This window comes from Harpia harpyja, chromosome 14, assembly GCF_026419915.1.
Source record: "Harpia harpyja isolate bHarHar1 chromosome 14, bHarHar1 primary haplotype, whole genome shotgun sequence".
Taxonomy (NCBI): Eukaryota; Metazoa; Chordata; class Aves; order Accipitriformes; family Accipitridae; genus Harpia; species Harpia harpyja.
In genome coordinates, this window is record NC_068953.1 from 7,317,185 (window position 1) to 7,337,046 (window position 19,862).

The window sequence follows — 19,862 nt, forward strand, 5'->3', positions numbered from 1 at the left end:
TAATGGCACAATATTCCTAGCATATTATTTTTGTCAAAAATTACAGCTATATTTGTTTCTATGTTGGCACCTCTTTAATTATTCAGGCTAACATTCTTAAGTTATGAATTAAACAAAATGCTTGCCAGATCAAAGCTTCTCCTAAAAATAAAAAGAGCAAGGGACACATTTGCAGCCCTGAGCATCGTCCTGGCGAGGGGGGACGGGAAAGGGAGACGTGAGTGAGCCCTGGTTGGGGTGGCCAGGTCAAACCCCCAGCAGCGTTCAGTTCAGCTGCTCTGTCCCCACCAGGACCTGGAAAGGCTTTGAGGTGACATCTTTATTTCTTTTAATTCGCAAGATGCCTCATGGATCGAGCGACTCTCAATCAATACGAAGAATTTACAAGCTGGGCAGCACAACGGCTAAACCCCATGTCCACGCTGAGGGTCGGTGTGCGGTTGATCTCTCTATTAAAGCACTGAGGCTTTGCACTATACTGAATTTTACCTTGCTGAAAAAATACTGTGCTTCCCTGAAGCACAGCCTTTGTGGAGCAATGAGCAAGGGCTGGAGAAATAATGAAATAACCTCCCGAAGTGAGACTGCCTGCCTTCCAGAGACACTCCTGCAAATTATTCAGAGACTCCTAAGTTAGTGGTTAGAAAGCTAGAGTAAACAATAAAGGACCCATTTCACAGTCCAGTCATTATTCTCTAAGAAAAAAACAAAAACCAAAAAAAAAGGAGAAAAAAAAAAAAGCCATGAAAAGTCTGACAGTGTCTTAATGAAAACCAGAAAAAAATAATACTGAAGAACATAACATGATCAAGGGGTAAATTAAGGGTTTGCAAGTGTCAGTCCTGAGCCAGGTCTGCAGACCTGCAGTTCAGAATGATATGCGTGTGCCATGAAGTAAGCAAACGAGCTTTGCACCACACACACGGTTTAGTGGGATGCCTCACAGCAGCGGTGGCCAGCCGTTAGTGACACAGCACTGTCATTCAAGTGGGACGAGACGTGCCGACTTCCCAGTACCTTGCACTGCACTGGCTGAGCTCTCCATTAATACATCATCCAGCATTAGATCTAAAAGAACGAAACGGCATTAATCACCCGGCAGGACACACGGCAAGAATTCCCTTCCCCTTCAGAGGTCCCTGTGGCTCTCAGGCTCTCCATTGCCTCTACTGGAGATGTTTCCTTGCGGGATCCTCTCCTTGTGCCTCTTGGAGGGTGGGCTCAGGTACACGGGTTCATTGTGAAAAAGGAAGGGTTCTTGTGCTTCTCCCACGTACACAGGTGGAAGCCCAAGAGATCCCCGAGAACCCCCTCGCTTGACGATGATGAAGACGACATTTCTGAAGGACAGACATTGTACAAATCCTGCTGGGCCAGCGCACCTTACAGTGACCACTCCTGCATCTACCTACATCTCGCAGAGCTGGGATCTCACATGCTTCTCTGGTTTTCAGATGCCCGATTGGGTAAATGCATTTGAAGAGTCTACAATCAGAAATGACTGTGCAGCCAGTTAGATGTCTACATCTGTCCACGTCTGACATCCATAGGTTGGTTTGGGCATCTGGGGATGCTCAGGAAGCCCAGCTGAAAGGAACCCCCATGCAGTTGCTTGGCATAATCAAAGCCCTAGCTTTGGTATCATCTGCAAGTTCCCACCATGCAGAATGAAGCTAAGCAACGACATCTGTTGCCTCCGAGGGCAAAGCTGGACACGGTCAATTAAAACCAACGTTTCACTGAACGCAAATTGGGAAAACTATTCTGAAGCGATTTGGAGGGCTTCATACTTTGCTCTTGAAAGGTTTTTATGGCGATTGAATACTCAGCAATATTTGATCCTCAGTAAAATAGCTGTTTATTGCCTCTTTAATTAGGCATTTCATAGGACTGAATGAATAACTACATCTCCAAGGATGGTTTGCGATTCCTTCCCGCTGGGAAATTGCCCAGACTTACGTCTTTTCTTCATCTAGTTCCTCTAGCATTATAAATAAGGTCATTAATAATAACTAAACATCTATTTTTCTTCTACAGAAATGTCTGCTTTCCAAACCTGCAACTTTAAATAGGGATCTTTCTATCCAGCCTTTAAAAACATTTTCTAACTCATCAGCCTGAAACTGTGTTTGGGAACTTGGACTGACCAAAAGAGCTTTCTAGGCATTTCCTTAGTGTGAAAAACCAAACAAAAAAAATCTTTTCATCTGTATCCCGCTTAACTGAGAATAGTCTAACGTGTCCTCCACTGCTCTTGAGGGAAGCCTCCATCTTTCCACTGACCATTGAGAAAGCCAGGCTCTTGGCATAAACGAAAGGTTGATGTCCAGAGGCTGGTGTGATACATCCTATTGGTTACAAAACCTGTGAAGCTCACGGGGCTTAAAGATGTGACCAAAGGAAAGTGCTGGGTAAGTGCTGAACTGAGAGAGGCTGAGACACGGTTGTGGTACGTGGTTGCACGATGAAGCCTGTCACAGCTATTAAATACCTCTTAGACCATTAAAAAAAGTAAAACAGACTTAATATTACCAGCTTTCGGAACAAGCGCCTGATCAGACAGCCTCTTAAACAGTACTGAAGTCTGTCAAAGGTAGAGAAGACATGTGAAAGGGGACACAGAGAGAGCAGCAGGCGGACTGACCAGGGAGGGAAAGCGTGAGGCCATGGACACGAAGGGCAACGGAGAAAGTTCAGTCAGAAGAGAGAGCATGCGAGAAGAAGAGTACCTCCGACCTGTGGCCTCTGGCTGACATATTTCTTACTTATTCAACCAAATTAAAAGAAAAAAAGACTAAAAGACAAATGTCAGGTTGGAGACTTTTGGCAGAGCAGGGGAGGTCTAGCCTCCTTTCATCTGTAAAGCCTTCTCTAGGCAGGGCTGCAAGCTTGCACATCCAGTTTGGAGTTTGGTTCAATTTGCATCAGTGCTATTTTGTCTGGTTAGCTACTCTCCTCAACTGCTTTTTTTTTTTCTAATCTGTATTTCTCAAGCAAATGCATTGATATGTTTCTCTAAGGAGTTTTTAAGCATTACTAGAATGAGATGGCTCCATTATTTTATTACACTCTTGAATAGCAGTGGTGCTACTGTGCCAATAAATAAACCTGCGTGATAAATGGGACAGGTAACATCACTGTGGCATTACAAGGCTGTAATAAGCCAAATAGTGAATCCAGTTATCGGCAACAGTGCTCATGACTCAGAAGATTTATGATGCCATCCGGCACTGCTGATCTTTGCAGTTGTCACTATTTGTGTAACACTGAGCTCTGCTATCCAAGAAGCTCCAGGTCTGATTATTATTATATTTTAATTTAAATAACCTCCAACGGAAAGGTCATTGCAAATCATGCAGCCATTAAAAAGGCTTCCATGGCTTCTTGCTCAGCCTAAAACAACACTATTTCCTTCATGCAAATTTTATAGCTGGACATGCTTTGGGGAGAAGAATGATCACCAGACGCGAGGCAGGGAGGGGAGGTAGGAGGGGTCGTGTGGAAGGTCAAGCAGGACTCAGAAAGATGTGGAAAGACTACCGACCAGCCATCTGTTTCTCCTTACTCCTTCTCTTTTTCTCCAGCCGGCGAAGCCTCTTCTCCTCCCGCCTCTTGGCTTCTTCCTCCTCCTGGTGCTGCCGACACTTGTGGAAATTCTCCACCACTACCCCCACGAACATGTTGAGGACGAAGAAGGCCACGATCAGCAGGAAGGAGATGAAGTAAAGGAGCATCCACGGGTTGTAGTTCATGACTGGCTGTGAAATGGAGGAAGGCAAATGTCAACTGAACCTCAAAAAAATGGGAGCAAACTGATGCAGCTGCCCCATCCACAAAACCCATGGGTGCCCCTTCGAGGCAGCTCAGTGCGCTCGGCTCTTCCTGAAAAGTAGAGCCCTCTGAGATATTTTAACCGAATGCTCCCAAAACACAAAGCATGTTGAGGACAGAAGAACCACCTCTGTTCTGCCAACAGCAGGACAGTAGCATCCTCTGCAGCTATTGTAAGTCCCTCACTGAAAACCCGTACCTACACAAAGCACTTTTTTCCTCCTGAAATGTCCAAATTGCTGAAAAAGTCAAACCATTCTTCAATAGGTGCGGTTCTCCTAATGCTAGTTACACCAGCCGTGTTGCAAAATCTGTAGGGAAAAGGCTAGGTCCGAATCCAGACTTTTCACTGGACTCCTCGTCACGCCCCAGGACTTGGATTAAACGCCTCCATCAATCCTAGCCCCATAACCCCATTTGACTGTGGAAGCCAACAGTACTTTGCAAAACAAGAGCCAAAATGTGTGACCTTTGACAACTCATTTCTTACAGCTCTGCTAGAGCACGTACCTGCTGGTCAACTCCCACAGCATCTAAGCCGTCGTACATGATATCCACCCACCCGTCCTTGGAGGCCAGAACAAAGAGAGACATCAGGGCCTAGAAATACATGGAAAAAAAGTTAGACATAGTTGCACTAAAGCTCTTTTCCTTCTAACATTTTACTCCTCTTTGCCCTTTCCTGTCTGAGGATCATCATTACCTGTCTGATAATGGGATACTTCGATGCCCAAGGTTTCTCCTGGCAGCAAAACCCTATCAATGCCAGCGCCTGGTTCAGCAATGAGTGCTAATTTGAAAACCACAAAGCCGAAGACAAAAGCAGCTTCATTTCCACCCTCCAGGTCTCTGCTGCTCCTGACTAATTAGTCCTTACCATGCTGCTAAAATAGGGCTGTGTTGCAGAGGTGGTTGAAAGTGTCCGGCTCTATTAGACAAGCCCTTCTGCAAGATATATTTGGTTTGTTATGTAGCAGTGAAGCAATTAAGTACTCCACGAAGCCACATGTGCTTGTTCTGTACCGAAAAGAAGTGTATGCCTGCTTGGAAACACTACCTTTGGGATTTACAGAGACAGAATGCTGCGTATGTGAACTGAATATTTACTGCGACTGGTAGTGTGCCCTGTAAGAAAATCCCATGGGATAATAATGCACAGGTTTTAAGTCAAGGAGGTAAAGGAGCAAAGAAGCAGATTACCATTCTATTAATACCTGGCCGAGATTATCAAAATTATACTTGTGCCGGACCCATTTGTAGCTTGCTTCTGTACAATCCGATTTATTTGTGATGTTTCTGGTGTCCTCCCCCTGGCAGACAAAAAACTTGCCTTTGAAAAGCTGCAAAACACGCAAAGAAGAGAGGAACTGTAAGGGTTCAGCCTGCAGGATTTCTCTGCAGATGATGGGCATTTCTCCTGGGGTACTCTGCACAGCCCACGCCGACCAGAGAAGTTAAGGGAAATGGCCTCATTCATGCAGGTTATTAAGCGCGAGCAGCCTGTATAATATGCACCTAATGAGCAAACGCGTGATTTCACATCGTTTAGGACGCCCACCTCGTGCATTAGGTTGTCTGGTTCAGTGATCTGAGACTGGCCTAAAGGCCTTTGCTTCTGGGTCGCCAGCTCAAGTGTAGCCCCAACTAATAGCCCCGACCAGCTAATGGCTTCTCACCACACGTGGAATGTCTCTGGCGACTCTCAGCCCAGTTAATGATGCTGGTTTCAAGAGTCACCGACAAATTAAGAGTAACAGGGGCCCTCTGTCAGCAGAGAAAAGTGGCACTGAAGAAGCACAGCAATGGACTAAGCTCTGCTCTTACAGGTCACAGGGGGACACGTCAGAGAGGAGCCGAGCTGCTGAGAGTGACGTCGGGCTCTTGCTGAATCAAGACTGCTGTCAGTCCAGCTCTGGTCTCTGGTCCCGAATGCTGTTCTCCAGCCATCACTAGGCTCTGCAGTCTGTGCAGGGGTCTCTAAAAATATTCCTCGTGCAGAGCTTAAGGAGCCAAGCCCGGCTGGTGCTGGGTACCTGATCCTGAGCTTATTTCCTTTGGTGTAAGCCAGGAGAGACACAACTCCTGGGGAGTCAGCTCTTGATTTACACCTACACAAGGAACACGAGCTTCCACATGCTTAATTCTAGACCTGGTGCTTCCTGCGCACAGAGCAGAGTGGCAGGGGATGATTACCGCTTCAGACAGGGTGATTGATGCTAGCAGGATGGATGGTATCAAAGCCCAGGAGACTTCCAACAAATCTGGTTTTATTTGCTGACAGAAGCTATTGACATACTGTTTTGGGGGGAAATGGCAGCCTGCTCCGCAGGCTCCTTAAACCACCGCCTGGGTATACAGAGAAAAGATGCTGACAGGTTTTGATCTGTTGTTCTAGACAAATATCAGTAGAAATACTAGCAAACAAGATAAACCCATGCATTACTCCATGGGTTTCCTTCAGAAATCAACAGCAGAAGGATGTTCTCTAGGCATGCGAAATTAATCCACACTCAACGCAGTCATAAAACTTCTGGATGCAAGAAGAGAAGTATTCCCTGATCTTTCCATGGAGAAACACTATCCGTGGGTAAGGCAGACTGGGGAGATATAGCCTTCACAGAGAAAAGTTTTAATTAAGCAGGAAGGTAAACAACTGTTTTTAATATATTGTCTATAAACGTAAATTCTGCAGGAGCTGGACTGTAATGCCACTCAGATGGGAGCAGTAACATAGCTACTAACGGGGTTTGGAAATACAAAGACCAATTTGCAAAAATGCTGATCCCTGTCAGTGCTTCAGATTTTAGCGCTTCCAAAAGTGGAAGACCCAGTGTTTCCTACTGTACTTGTTTTATCTATCTATTTCTTGTGTCTTATCAACGACTATTCACATGTGGGCAAGCTCTACAACAAAAACAGTCTTGCTAAGAGGAAACACCATTAGAAACGTGGACATCTGGATTTTAATAGCATTAAAAACCTCTACTTTGATCCCCAGCTTATATTTACTTGGGAAAACCAACTGTAACTTTGAGAGATCATCTTTTTATAGAAAATAGCTATAGCCCTCATCTTACACCTAATTAGACATAAATATTAACCGAGAATTTTGCATCCTGAATACAGGATCAGTCTTGCTTGTATCTACCACTTAAGCACATCAATAGTCACGACAATTTAATGTAAAACTGCAAGTCACTAGGGAAAGCAATCACAATTAGCAGGGAGGAAATTCAAAGAGCATACTGCAAGTTTTGTTGTTTGGCATAAATTCTCCTGTGTCCAGGTTTTATATTGTTTTATGGGATGTGCTTAGTTTTATGAATCTGTTTAGTGTAATGGATGGATGTTGTTGTACTGTAATGCTAAGCCAATCTAGCTGCTGAGGTGGTTATGGATGGCATGATTTTCTTCTCTGTTTATTTTCAATGCTGTATTTATTATTTAAACAGTATATTAGTATAAAATATTACATAAGACACCTTTCCAAAACAAAGCCAGAGAGAGCTGCTTTCCAAAGCTGGCTGTGACAGATCAGATAAACTTCAGAAAGGAATAAGTGTTATGTCAGAATATTTATATGAAACAATCTCTTCTTCCCAGGTAATGAGATACCAATTGCATTGGAAACTCTGCCACTTTCCCCCAGGTTCCTGCACTCCTGAGACTGAGGATATTGCAGCAGAGCTGGCAGGAAGCAGACTCAGAAATCTCTATTTCTGCAAGCTTTCAGTTATACATACTGTCACAATCTGAACAAATCTCCAGGTCAAGGTCTCTCTGGAGTTTACAAACCAACAATTTCAGCTTTGAGAGTTTCTGTTTCCCCATTCGTTTATGCCTAGAAGAAAGGTGGAGGGGTGATGTCGCTATGTTATCTCCCAGATGGAACAGGAATGGGATTTAACAGTTTCCCTGAGCAGAGTTTTTCTGGTGGTACATGTCATGCCTCAGGCCTGACCCATCTGTGGTGTGGCCACGGGAAGAAAGTGGAGACATATCTTGATTCACGTCCCAATGCAAGCAGAGCAGAAGTCCTTGTGGTGGGGAAAGGATGAATAAAACCCATTCTGTGCCTTTGAGGGGGTCATCATGTTGGCTTTTGTATCACTGCATGCAATAGGGAAGCTTCAAGAAAGTTCAACATGTCAAATGACACATAGCCAAGACTTGGAAGTCAGGAATAAACATGTCTTGTGAGCACTAGAAAGGCCACACTGTGCTGCTGGGGTGGGGACCAAGAGCTGCATAAGCCCTTGGGTCTGAGTCATGGTCAGGCTGTTAACAATGGCAAAGTTATGGATTCAAAACCAACACACATTTCTAGAGCTGGGCGCAGGACCTCGATGGAACTGGAGAGGGGCAAAACCAACCCCACTAACTGGTTCTAACCATTGCTCCTCCAGCTACGGCTAGGGACGCGTGTTGCTGGGCCACTGTTGTTAGGTTGTAATTGTTACTGAGACCAATAATGGGAATCTGCTTCCTCCTCGCTAGGAGCAAGGAGCATTCCCCAAGAAGGCCAAAGAGCCCATTGGTTCGGTTTCAGAAAGGCTTATAGTGTGCCCATTGGTACAGATACGCAGATGTGGGGCCATCTGGAGCTCGTTATGCTTTTGGGTTAGGTGCTGAGGCTTACAGGGGACTCACCTGAACTCCCAGGATCCCAAAGATTATGAAGAAGGCACAGCAGATGACCACGATGTTCCCAATGGGCTTCAGGGAAGACATGAGAGTCTCCACCACCAGCTTCAGTCCTTGGGCTCGACTAATGACTCTATGGGGGCAAGTAAGCACAAAAGCTATGTTAGTCCTGTTCTTGCCCAGTTCTGCCTCCTATCAAGGTAGAAGATGTGGAGAAAACAGCATGAGGGAATTTTTTAGAATGGCAAATAACTCAAAAATCATGGTGGAAGAAGTAGTTCTGGAAGACTGACCTGTGAGATTATAGAGGTGTTTGAGGGAAAGGGCTCTCTGCCTACACATGCAGCTTTGCAAAAAAGGAGGAGACCACATATGAGGAGCTAGGCCAGAAAAGTCACTAGAGAAGGACCTAGGAAAGGAAGCTATATAGGCTAGTCCCATATTTTTCAAACTTGGAATGACAGTTTTAATCTAACTTACTACCTATTCTTGATCCATTTGCTGATCAGCATCTTCTATTTACCATTCACTAGAATACAGTCAAGCCTTGGCATTTTCCTTTTCCTATCATTCAGTCCAAAAAGCTCTCTAGGTTTCCAGCCTTGACCACACCTTCCATGGAATCCAGCCTCTTGGTTTGAGCCATCCACAAACACACACCTTTATGCCTGTAGCCTGTCCAGGACTGCAAAGAGAGGGCCTCCCAGTGGCCATTCCTGTGTAGATTTAGGCAAGGCTCTTGATTTCCCTGTCTCAGTCTGTGAAATGGAGCAGCCACTCTTACACAGCTGCCTGCATATCTGTAGTGATTATAGAATCATAGAATGGTTTGGATTAGAAGAGACCTTTAAAGGTCATCTAGTCCAACCCCCCTGCAATGAGCAGGGACATCTTCAACTAGATCAGGTTGCTCAGAGCCCCATCCAGTCTGACCTTGAATGTTCCCAGGGATGGCGCATATACCACCTCTCTGGGCAACCCCTTCCAGTGTTTCAACGTCTTCATCGTAAGAAAAGCCCTGTATGTGTCCTTATAGTGCTGCTACGTACAGAGACCAGAGCTACCCCTCAGCACCATCACAGTGTCCGCTTTATACCCACTGTACAACCTCAGCTACTGAACCAGTCGTGTCCTCCAGGTGAAACTTCACCAGCAGGACCACAGGCATCTAACCTTATTTCTGTAGATCCTCTCTCACTGGTACCGCACAGAATTTCGTAACAGAGGATTAGATCGTATGGGAAGGTTGGGGAAGAATAACGTGGACATCATGATGGAAGCAGGTTAAAAAAAAAAAAAAAAAGGAGAAACTGTACTATACTACTATACTCTCAAGGACACGCTACAATGAAAGGACAAGGCTTGTGTGATTTAGAGAAGCCATCTCACCATGCCAGGCAAGATGAGCAAGGTATTCGGGCTCACAGACTTGAAGGTGGAGAGCTGGGGGACCGAGAAAGGCATCTGAAGAGGTTGCATGCCTCCCTCCTCTTGATGTCAACTGGAATTAAGCATTTCACCAGCGCTGTAAATCAATTTGTACTGATGCCATAGAAACTGTGCTTTCCCAAGGCAGAAATAGCTGTCTGCTGTTTAAGTCAGAGGGAGGGAAGCGCCTGTGTGCTTCTGCGTACTGGCTGGTGACTCCTTTGAACTCTTGGCACTCAGAAGTGCCACAAAGTTCCCCACCTTCTTGTTTCCCCCTGGTTCTCTCTTTTGCCATGGGAGTTTTCTCACCATCTCTCCCGTTTTGCCCCAAGTCTGGCTGCACCACCTGAAGCGCAGTTGGAGTTTTTTTGCCTGGAGAGGATCCAAGTTCTCCTCCTCTCTCCCCCTCCCGGGCATGGTGCTCCCGGCAGAGGTCCCCATGGACACATCCACATGCCTGACACGCATGGCCTTAGCTGGGACCTCAGCCAAGCCTGCACCAACCCTCTCCTGACCCAGAGCCAACAGGTTTAGCAAACTGCAGTGCTCAGTGCACAGGCACCAGGTCTTTCAAAAACTGTTGGCTTTAAACAGTATCCTGAAAAGCTAAAAATTATTTCCCTTTTTTCTGGTTAAATATTTACTCGAAATGTCAAGGATAACTCATCAATTATCATTTTAAAAAAGAAACAGATGGTGGTATTTTTATCCACTCCCTTGCCAGTGAAACACAAAAGGCAGATGCTGCTATTCCTCACGCCGGGTGTCTCTTCCAGGTAGCTGCTGTGGCTCCCTATTTCAGACACCTGGGCTTTCCTGATGCTCAGATCTGGGTTATTTGGGGGAATTAGTTGGGGGGGTGAGATGGCTCAGGAAGCAGAAGGCTGCCCAAGACGGAGATGCCCCAGGGGACGGTGTGGACCCCACGCAGCCACGGCAGCGTGAGACTGGTTGGTGTGGGCTGCCAAAACAACCCACGTCAATCAGCCCAGGCTGAGGTCCTCGCTGGGGCAGCTACGCTGCTGTTGCCACGTCGTACCTGCACCGAGGCTGAAAGCCGAGCCGAGGCCAGCTAGCAGAGGAGGCTGGACAGCAGGTTAGTGTGCCTGACTCAATGAGCTGGTCAATCCAGTGTCCACAGGGCCAGGGCTCTTCCTGCTCCATCTGAGTGCACAAAGCAAGAATTGGGCTGGACAGTCTGAGGCTGAAGCTCTCTTCTGAATCTTCAGATGGTCTAGAGACCTCGCCATACCTCACGTATTACCCTCACACAGTCCTGGGTGAAATACTACAACTGCCAAACTACAGATGGGAAACTGAGGCGTGGGAGGACCGCAAGCCATGTTCTCAGAGGTATGCAGGCAACACATTTCCAATTATTTCAATGGAAATTAGGCACTTTGGTGCCTTTAGGGATCCTGACTTAGGTATTCTGTCCACTGTCACACAGAATGGAACCAAAGTCAGGTCTTCTAAATTGAAGGCCTGTAGTCTAAACTATTGGAGCATCCTTAAATTTGGGGGAACAAGGAAGAAATTTAGTCTCCAGAGTCTAAAGTTGATAATTTTCTCCAACACTTATTAAGAAAGCCTATTCTAGAAATAATAAAGTGATTTCCCTTGTGAGATACTATTTGGTATCCAGTAGAGAGAGAAAATAGGAGGTTACTTGTCTGACTTCACAAAGTCATGTGTATTGAGAAAAAAAGGGCTGAGAAACTGCAGCATTTGGCTGCTTTCAGTGTTTTGATCAACCAGGGAATTCCTCAAACGAGAATGCACGAGGGTAAAAGCTGCCACCAGTTTAGCTCCATGCCAATGCTGTTTCCAGCCCTACAGGGAGAGAAGACTTTGAAAAGATTTTGAAAAATAATAGTTCTCACTAATGAAAACCTTCAGACCTTGGAGCTGCCTCAGACTAAGGGCCTGATCCAACGTCAAGGCAAGTCCGTGCAAAGACTCCTGCCGCTCTCCTGACAGTCTGACAACTCTCTAAGAAGTGCCAATGAAATCCTCAGCATTTCCAGATTATTAGTGTCACCTCCAATATGTCAACATACAGCATCCCCGCACCTCATCAATATTGCCCAAGGTCCTGCTGATACCAGGCTTGTAAACCCACCACTCCTGCAATTTATTGCTGAAGGATCCAGCTGATCTGGAGCCCTCCAGGCGTGCCAGAGCCGTAGACTCACGGAGGTTCCACCCAGGACAATTCCAGTCTGCATTAGGCATATGACAATTGGGGAAGTTGAAAGGAGACCTCCTTTTTTTTCTTCAGTGGGAAGAAATGTTAATCCCTTGAGTTCCTCCTGGTTCTGCTGGTCTCAGCATTCCCAACACTGTTAAACCCCTGGTGTGAGACACGCCAAACTCCAAACCCACTGCCAGCCTCATCCCAGCTGGATCACATTTACTAACATTAAGCCTGCTAGCCTCATCAGAGCTCTCAGAAGAAGTAGCACTTAGATGAAGTAGCAGATCAATGTTAATGAAGACCTTCCTCCACAGATTAAAAAAAAATTAGCAAAGGTCATAATATGATAGATAGAAAAGAGTCTATGAAATGACTATTTCATACTGCGATGGTATGAAAAGTGAATAATTTATCCATCTGCTTTGGAAGTCAAAGCCCAGGCTCTGTAGAGAGTAAAACAGCACTGAAGTCCATCCACATTAAATGTGAATACATTTTCAGTTTTGATTTCTCTTGTATCTTAAGCTGCAACACTTGATCCCAACAACAGCAGGTTGAACGCATTAGGAAGGAATGTTATTGTATAAGCAATCCCTCTACTGGCTGAAACATCAGAGGGTCATGGAAACATCTTTAAATGTCACTCCTTTGTGAATATATTTTTGGAATTCTGGTCATAAAGCTGGGCTCGAATCCTCATGGATTCAATTTGGAGGCTGATAATCAATCATGCAATCAAAAGCCTGTGATTGGCACGCAGGCTAGGTTTTTTTTAATGCCTGGGCAAAAGGCACAAGCATGTGTGGTTTGTCTGCTGTGTAAAGCAACAGGGTTGTTTTCACAGGAGAAAATAAGAGACAGAATGAGGGAGGTCTTTTGCAAGACGAACCCCTTCAGACAATCAACCAGGAAAGCCAATGCAGAGACGACGAGGGCTGTCCCTGCTCTCGAGTGTGTCACCCACAGCCGTGGCTTGGCTTCTCACTGAGGGTGTCCTCCCTGCAGCCCTGCTCCCGAGTGCCCACAGAAAGGGAGGGCAGAAGGAGCCAAGTTGGCTCCTCTGCGGTGGGACAGATCATTCGCTTTGGTCTCTGCCCTACGCCTTCCTGGAAAGGAAAAACATTCACTTGGCTTCCACTCGGGACTTCACCCGGACACGGGGACTGTAGCCATGGTGTGCAAAGAACTCAGGTCGCCCGTCCCAGCTGTCATCCCATGTTGATCCAGCTGAACATCCCAGGCAGCGGCGATGTGATCCCCAAGCCACATGGCGCAGCCCGCGGCAAAGGCAGAGCGGGCAGCTGCGGGCAGAGGCATGCTCAGGGCAGCCCAGATGTGCATCACAGAGGCAGATGGGTTTCCACATGCGGAGATTTATGACTTACTGAAAAGCCCCCAGTTTGATGGCTGCTTTTTCATTTCCTACAAATCTAATTACAGGGGAATAGAACTGATTGTGAACATATTTAGGGAATGGGCTTGTTGCTGTCTTTTTACATTTCCTTTGTAGCAGAAAGCAGCATGTTGGCTGAAAACATTTACACACTCTCTTGAGAAAACATATCAAATGCCAACAGGGATGGAATAGCAATGGAAGAGCCTAATCCTACACATGCTCCAGATGGCAGGTCTTCCTCCAGCCTGCAGTTACTCAGTGCATTATTCCCCATAACTGCAGACTACTCGTGCACATAAGTGGCTGCAGAGAAAGGCTCTACTAAACAAAGACCCAGGCCCTGGCCGGGCAGACCTAGAGATCTACAAAGAAGCATACAGGGCTTTTACTAGGTCAGACAGGCAACTCTAGCAGGGTTCAGCACAACCCAAGCCAGGTGACTCTAGTAGGGCTCAGCACAACCCAAGCCTCTTCCTCTAGATCCGATTTAACCACGCCACCTCAGAAGAGAAACTTGCATTCCACAGTTTGGAGATGGGAAATCAATTCTTCTTTTATCCAGAGCTATCCAGATTGCTTTGTAGGTTTTCTTAACACGGGTCAAAAATCAGCCGAAACAGAAGAGCAGAGCAGATCTACTGAACCAACAACCTGGCAGAAACTACCCCCAGAAACTACAGTTGACATGGAGATGCCAGGGGACACATGAAGAGAAAAAAGTCTGAACTGGAGTCATGTAGGAAGACAGTCTAGTCACATGGTCAGGGAGCTGAACCACACCAATGGCGCTATCTGTCCAGATAAAAATGATCAAAAGCAGCTCACGTCCTAAAACTCACCAGGCACAACATACACATAGCCCAATTTAACAGAAAGTCTTTCATAGCTGTTGAGAATATTTGAAAGATATACGTATAGGCACAGCCATTGTTATTTAGACTTATTATTCACACAGGGGTAGTAAAACAACATTTTCTGTCAGAAGCAGGGTCTTGTTTTTCTGTCCTGAAAGAGAAAATCCTGACTCAAAGAGAACCTTTTATGAAGGAAGCAGCAGTAAGATATGACAGGCACACAAAGATGCTTTGAGCAGGAAGGTTTATTAGCTGCTGCATAACAAGAGCAGCAACAATGGTATTAAAGAGGGACTGCATTTAGCATGGAGAGAAACCTTCATGCCTCGGGGTACAGGACAAAACGGATGCCTATTTGGAAGAGGCTGGTCCTTGGGCAGATTCTTGTCAGAGGGGTGCCTGCCCCTGGGGCATGGGATACTTCCTGCTGTCAGAGATGGGGGACCAAGTTAGCAGGACAATTGCTTTCATCTTTTCGGGCACCTTTTCAGAATAAATGTCTCTGTAAAATTAATGCGGAACTGAGGGAAAAAAAGTTTCTTTGCATTCTAGGTTAAGCAACAGTTTAGTCTCTGCTTCCTTAAAAATGATCTGCCACCTGCTACTAATTTCCTTCTTTGTTATGAAAGGCATTGACTGCCTGAAGGAAAGGGGGAGAAGAAGCTGTTAAGCTGCACTTTACACAGAGCAAATGAGAACACAAATAGCAGGGGATGTGTGTTTTAATGAGCAAAAGAGGCATTGATCAGTTTACTACTGCACTTGGGGCTGGTCCCAAAACACAGCGAGTGCCCGGAGCTCCTTGCGGCTCTGCAGGACCTCCGGACGCTCATTGTCTGTGGAGCAGCAGGAGGCTGGGCACAACGCTGGTGACAGACGCCGTGCCCTCGTCTCGCCTGCCCCTTCCCTTGCACAAATGCTGCTGCTTGCAAGAGAGGCTCAGTTCCCCCTTGGCACACACCCTACACTAATCCTCTTCCTCATCCTCTGCTTACCTTAAGGGCCGCAGCGTCCTCAGCAGTCTCAAAACCCGTAGCATCCCCAGGATTTTCGTGCCGCTGTCTGACACCATTGAGACCAGGATGTCGATGACGGAGATGAGAACCAGCACCCCATCCAGCACGTTCCAGCTGCTTTTCAAGTAGGCTTTCTCCCCAAAACACAAGCCTAGTGCCACCACCTGCCCGGACACCAAGTTGCAACAAATTATGACTATCGCATCCAATATGTTTCTTCCAGTTAGCAACCTGCTGAGAATGCATTATTTACAGATACAAGTCTGTGAGTCCATTTGCTTCCTAGTATAGAAGCCTAATTAGACAAATCAGCAAAGTGTTATATTGCAAGGATTGTAAAAATACCTCTGCAGAAACATCCCAGATTGTCCCTTACAGCTGATGTATTTTTAATGCAGCTAAACATAGCTGCACAAAACTGTTCCTAACGTTTAGCTCTGGCGTAAAAAGTTTGATTGTATTTTGTTCCTATAGACTGCTGGAGTAAAGGTTCAGAGTGGCTGACCCAAAGCAATCATTTACAAGCTTTGCAAATAAAGAAACTAGAGAAACTTTCCAAAGAAAAAGCAATTGTTCTGCAAGATGATTACGAATTACACAAGAGAGATTTACAGCAAGAGGTTTTTGAGCCTCCTGCCTCAAATCCAGCAAAGTGTTTCAACGTGCTTAAGTCTCTCCCTCCGCAGGAAAGCACATAGCTGCTTAGGTTGTTGAGGACAATTGGTTGTTGAAGACAATAGGACTTACATGCACGGTTGAAGTTAAGCATGTGCTCCAGAGCTTTGCTGAATAGGAAAGGATTGCTGAATTGAAGCATCCCATTACTCGTATAATGGTGTAAATCAAGAGCAACTTCAGTGAAATTGTTCTGATGTAAAATGTGCTCAGAATAAGGCATGTGGTGGGTGAATATGATTCAGAAAAGGAACCTTGCTCATAACTGGTAGACCTAGGGGTTTTGATAGTCCACTCTTATAAAATATCACTACTATAACACAGGCACACTTATCCTCCAGCTTCATTTACCTTAACCGTCATCTCAGTCAGGAAGATAACTGTAAAGATGTAGTTGGAGAGCGTTAGGAAAATCCGTTCCTATGAAAAAGAGAGACAAAGTTTTATAGCCTGCTCTCTGCAGCTGTACATCTCCCTGTGCATATTTGGGTGGTTGCTAACTGTCCTCCAGCTTCTGTGCTGAAACAAGTCTCAGACTGCTCGCAAAGAGGGGAAAATCCAAATATTTAGATAACAACACTTCGCACAGTTCAGCCCTGCCAGAGGCCGGGTCCGTGTCAGCACCATGGACAGGGGCAGGTGCCGGCACCTGCCCCCAAATCCCCCCATCTGCCCCAAATCCCCCCATATCTGCCCCCAAATCCCCCCATATCTGCCCCCAAATCCCCCCATATCTGCCCCCGAATTCTGCCTCCCCCTCTCCCCCCAAAAGAAACAGGGAGATCTCCCCCCTCCCTTGGAGCATGCTTAACAAATCTCTACCTGCCCCTCACTTGCGGACGTCACCGCACAGTGCAAATATCACTGAGCTCCCAATTCTCCTAGAAATTAAGTCAATATTAGCGTGGCTGTGCTGCAAGGCAAGGAGGACCGATGGGAAGCCAAAGCACAGCTGGCATGAGTTGTCACAGTTCCACTGAAGCCAGTGAAGCTCTGGGGGTTTATGCCAGCTGAGACCTGCCCCTAAAAGGTTGATTCACTCGCCCAAAGCCACAGGCTAGACCTGGGCGTGAAACCCAATAGCCTCATCTCCCGGTCCCCTGCACTATCCACCAGACCATGCAGTCCTCACTGCCATCGCTCTGCAATAGCAGCTAGTGATTACAGATGAGACCATGGACTGCTTCCCTATCTGTAGTTAGCAGAAACCTTTCTTTTTAATGATGATCATTAAATAAATTACACTTTTCCCTAATCCCTGAACAATCTCTGATCGCCTGTACTGAGAAATGGACAGCAGAAGGCAGAAGCTGGAGGAAAGGTGATGCGCATGCATGTATGCATGTGTGCATACAATTGAACCAGCCTCAGTTCTGCTAATAACAAGTTTGGATTTATTTCTGCCTCTCCCTACAGAGCAGTCCTGTAAGAGATGCAGATCTCTCGCTCAAAATGAGAAGCAATTTAAACAAGACAAAACACCTTGGCAACTCTCTCTCTTGCCAGATCATGATTTACTGAAAGTGACTCAGGAACCACCGAGTAGCTTGTTTCCATACGGGGTCCATAATTAATTAGGTCCTAGACCTGCACTGTGACTGCCTGAGCTGTGATAGGAAACGTCTCCAGCCGTTAGCTGACTGCCACACAAAAGACTGCTGTAGAGAGGTAGGCAGTGTGCAGGAGAACGAGAGTAGGGACCTGCTTGTGGAGCTGGAGATAAAACAGCAATAGCATGGAGGAGAGACTGAGGATATTACATTCCTCTCTGGCAAGCGTGTGGCTGTTTTGAAGGATAATCTCCCCGGCCCATGTCGCGCACTCCGCGATGGGGAGCGCGTGTTGGCTAGCAACAGCATCCCCTGTTCTGATAAGCCAGCTGAAACTGGGACAGGGAAAGAGAACTCATTTGAAGCAGCTAGAAAATCCACAGCTTGGGTAAGCAAAGTACAATTATTTTAAACAACTCAAGCTAAACTAACTCTCTCGGTTTCCAGATGAGAGCTCCATCAGCGCAGGCAGGGCCCGTGCACTCCTTCTGGTTCCCCTGCTCCCTGCCCCACTGGTCAGGATCCCCTTTCTCCTCCCTGCTGCTCCCAGGCCATGGTCTGGCTCAGCTCCAGCCCTGGATGACCCATTTTTGTTCCCTTGGTTATAACCTGATGCTGATGAACCTCACACCAGTCCCTGTCTCCCTTCCTCTCTGCACTCTTCCAATGCCTGGGGACACCACAGCTCATCCTCCTCCTTTCATATACAAAGAACTGGGTTTTTGTGCTACATCTCTTTGCTGGGGTCTCCTGGGACTCATGCATGTCACCCCATTCCCTTCATCTCTGTGTAACTACAGTTCCTTTTGGAGCCAGCCTTGGTGAATGGTGACTCTCAGAGGACACAGCGAGGGGCTCCAAAGAAGCATTTGGGATTTCAAGGGACATTCTCAGGGTGCCCCATTTGCAGAACAGCAGGGTGATTTCCTCCTGCTAGATCGGCTGGCAGGGAGTCCTGCTCTCTTCTTGTAGGTGTGAGTTGGTGCCCCATGACTGCATAATAACCAAAAGAAAAAAAAAGGATTTAGGGGAGGGAACACTGGGCAAATTATTACAGTAGGGAGGAAAGCTTAAAAGCTAGGGAAAGCTTAAAATAGGCACAGAGCAGCCAAGACTCCAGTTTTAAGGTCTTACATTGAAGATCCACAAAAATGAACAGCCTGACACGCCTACATCAACAAAACAGGATTCTATACGATTGTGATATGAGCAGTCTTTCACAATACATCAGCAAGAGCCCAGCGTATCTCTCAGCCACAATCTATGCTAAAATAAAAGAGCAATAGGATGATTCTGCCCCTCTGATTGATGGATGTTGGTGCTGTGAAGGTCTGGTTTGAGAAATCCTTACACCGTCTACTAAAACAAAATGGTTTGGGGAAATAGCATTACCGTGCGTGTACCAATTCAGTTTGTCTTGTGTCGCAGAGAGCTGATACACAAAGGGGAGAGAAGAGTATGAAATGAACAGTTTCCCCCATTCCCTTCGCACCACGCATACGTGCCCATGGAGAACAGATGGAAGAAACGAACATTGTGTTGAGAGAGGAAAAGTGTTTGAAGGTTTATCAGAGAAGGAAACTGAGACAGATGTCATGCTTATGTCATGTGTTAAAACCTTGATTGTACTTGCAGAAATGGGATATTCGATACATTGCAGGCCATGAGCTCTGCTCTTGTACTTTGAAAGGACACTGGGTAGGGGCCAGGAGAGTTGCTGTACCTAATTCAAAGGATATGCAGGGGGTGTTGGCAGCTTCCCATTTAAAAAAGAGAAAGAAAGTGAGACCAAGCGCACAGCAGTGGGGTCCAAGCCACGGGTGTTGGCTCCACGAGGAGCACAGAAGAACATTAACCTCGGAAACTCACAGCACTGTGAGGCTCAATTTTGGGTCGTTCCATGGCAATGGTAATGCAATTCAGGAAAATGATCACCAAGACGATATGATCAAACATCTTGTGTGTGATGATTTTATTGCACATCAGACGGAATCTGCCAAGAAAGAAAAAAAAAAAAAAAAGAGGACATACAGACTAGCTATTAATGCTCGACTGCCTGGGGAGAAACGCAGCAGCTCGACGCATGGCAGGGGAATCAAGCGCTCCGTTTGCAAAGCAGATGAGCTACAATCTCCCAATCCCCTCCCTGGCAGAGCCGCACGCTGCGGGCAGATCGGGGTATGAATAGAATAGGATCCGAGCTACAGAATTAGGCCACAAATTTCAAGCCCTGGTAATGTTCACAGGGGGCTTTGGGTCACTTGAAATGGA

General features: G+C 46.3%; 1 protein-coding gene across 18 annotated transcripts in view; it reads right to left on the reverse strand.

Annotated features, from left to right (window-relative positions):
- The window catches only part of CACNA1G (calcium voltage-gated channel subunit alpha1 G), a 150,799-nt gene that overhangs the window by 29,402 nt on the left and 101,535 nt on the right, over positions 1-19,862 (reverse strand). For 11 of the 18 annotated variants that reach the window (XR_008238190.1, XR_008238188.1, XM_052807431.1 and 8 more), the window contains 8 exons: positions 19,461-19,584; positions 16,393-16,461; positions 15,346-15,530; positions 8,482-8,608; positions 5,046-5,171; positions 4,342-4,431; positions 3,545-3,758; positions 1,018-1,068 (listed from right to left, as the gene is read on the reverse strand). Coding sequence is in view for 16 of the 18 variants with exons in the window: in XM_052807431.1 (XP_052663391.1) it covers positions 1,018-1,068; positions 3,545-3,758; positions 4,342-4,431; positions 5,046-5,171; positions 8,482-8,608; positions 15,346-15,530; positions 16,393-16,461; positions 19,461-19,584 (986 nt within the window). In the remaining 2 variants the exon portion in view is untranslated. The remainder of the gene's footprint in view (positions 1-1,017; positions 1,069-3,544; positions 3,759-4,341; positions 4,432-5,045; positions 5,172-8,481; positions 8,609-15,345; positions 15,531-16,392; positions 16,462-19,460; positions 19,585-19,862) is intronic. The other 7 variants (XM_052807438.1, XM_052807443.1, XM_052807433.1 and 4 more) reach the window with 3 other exon arrangements.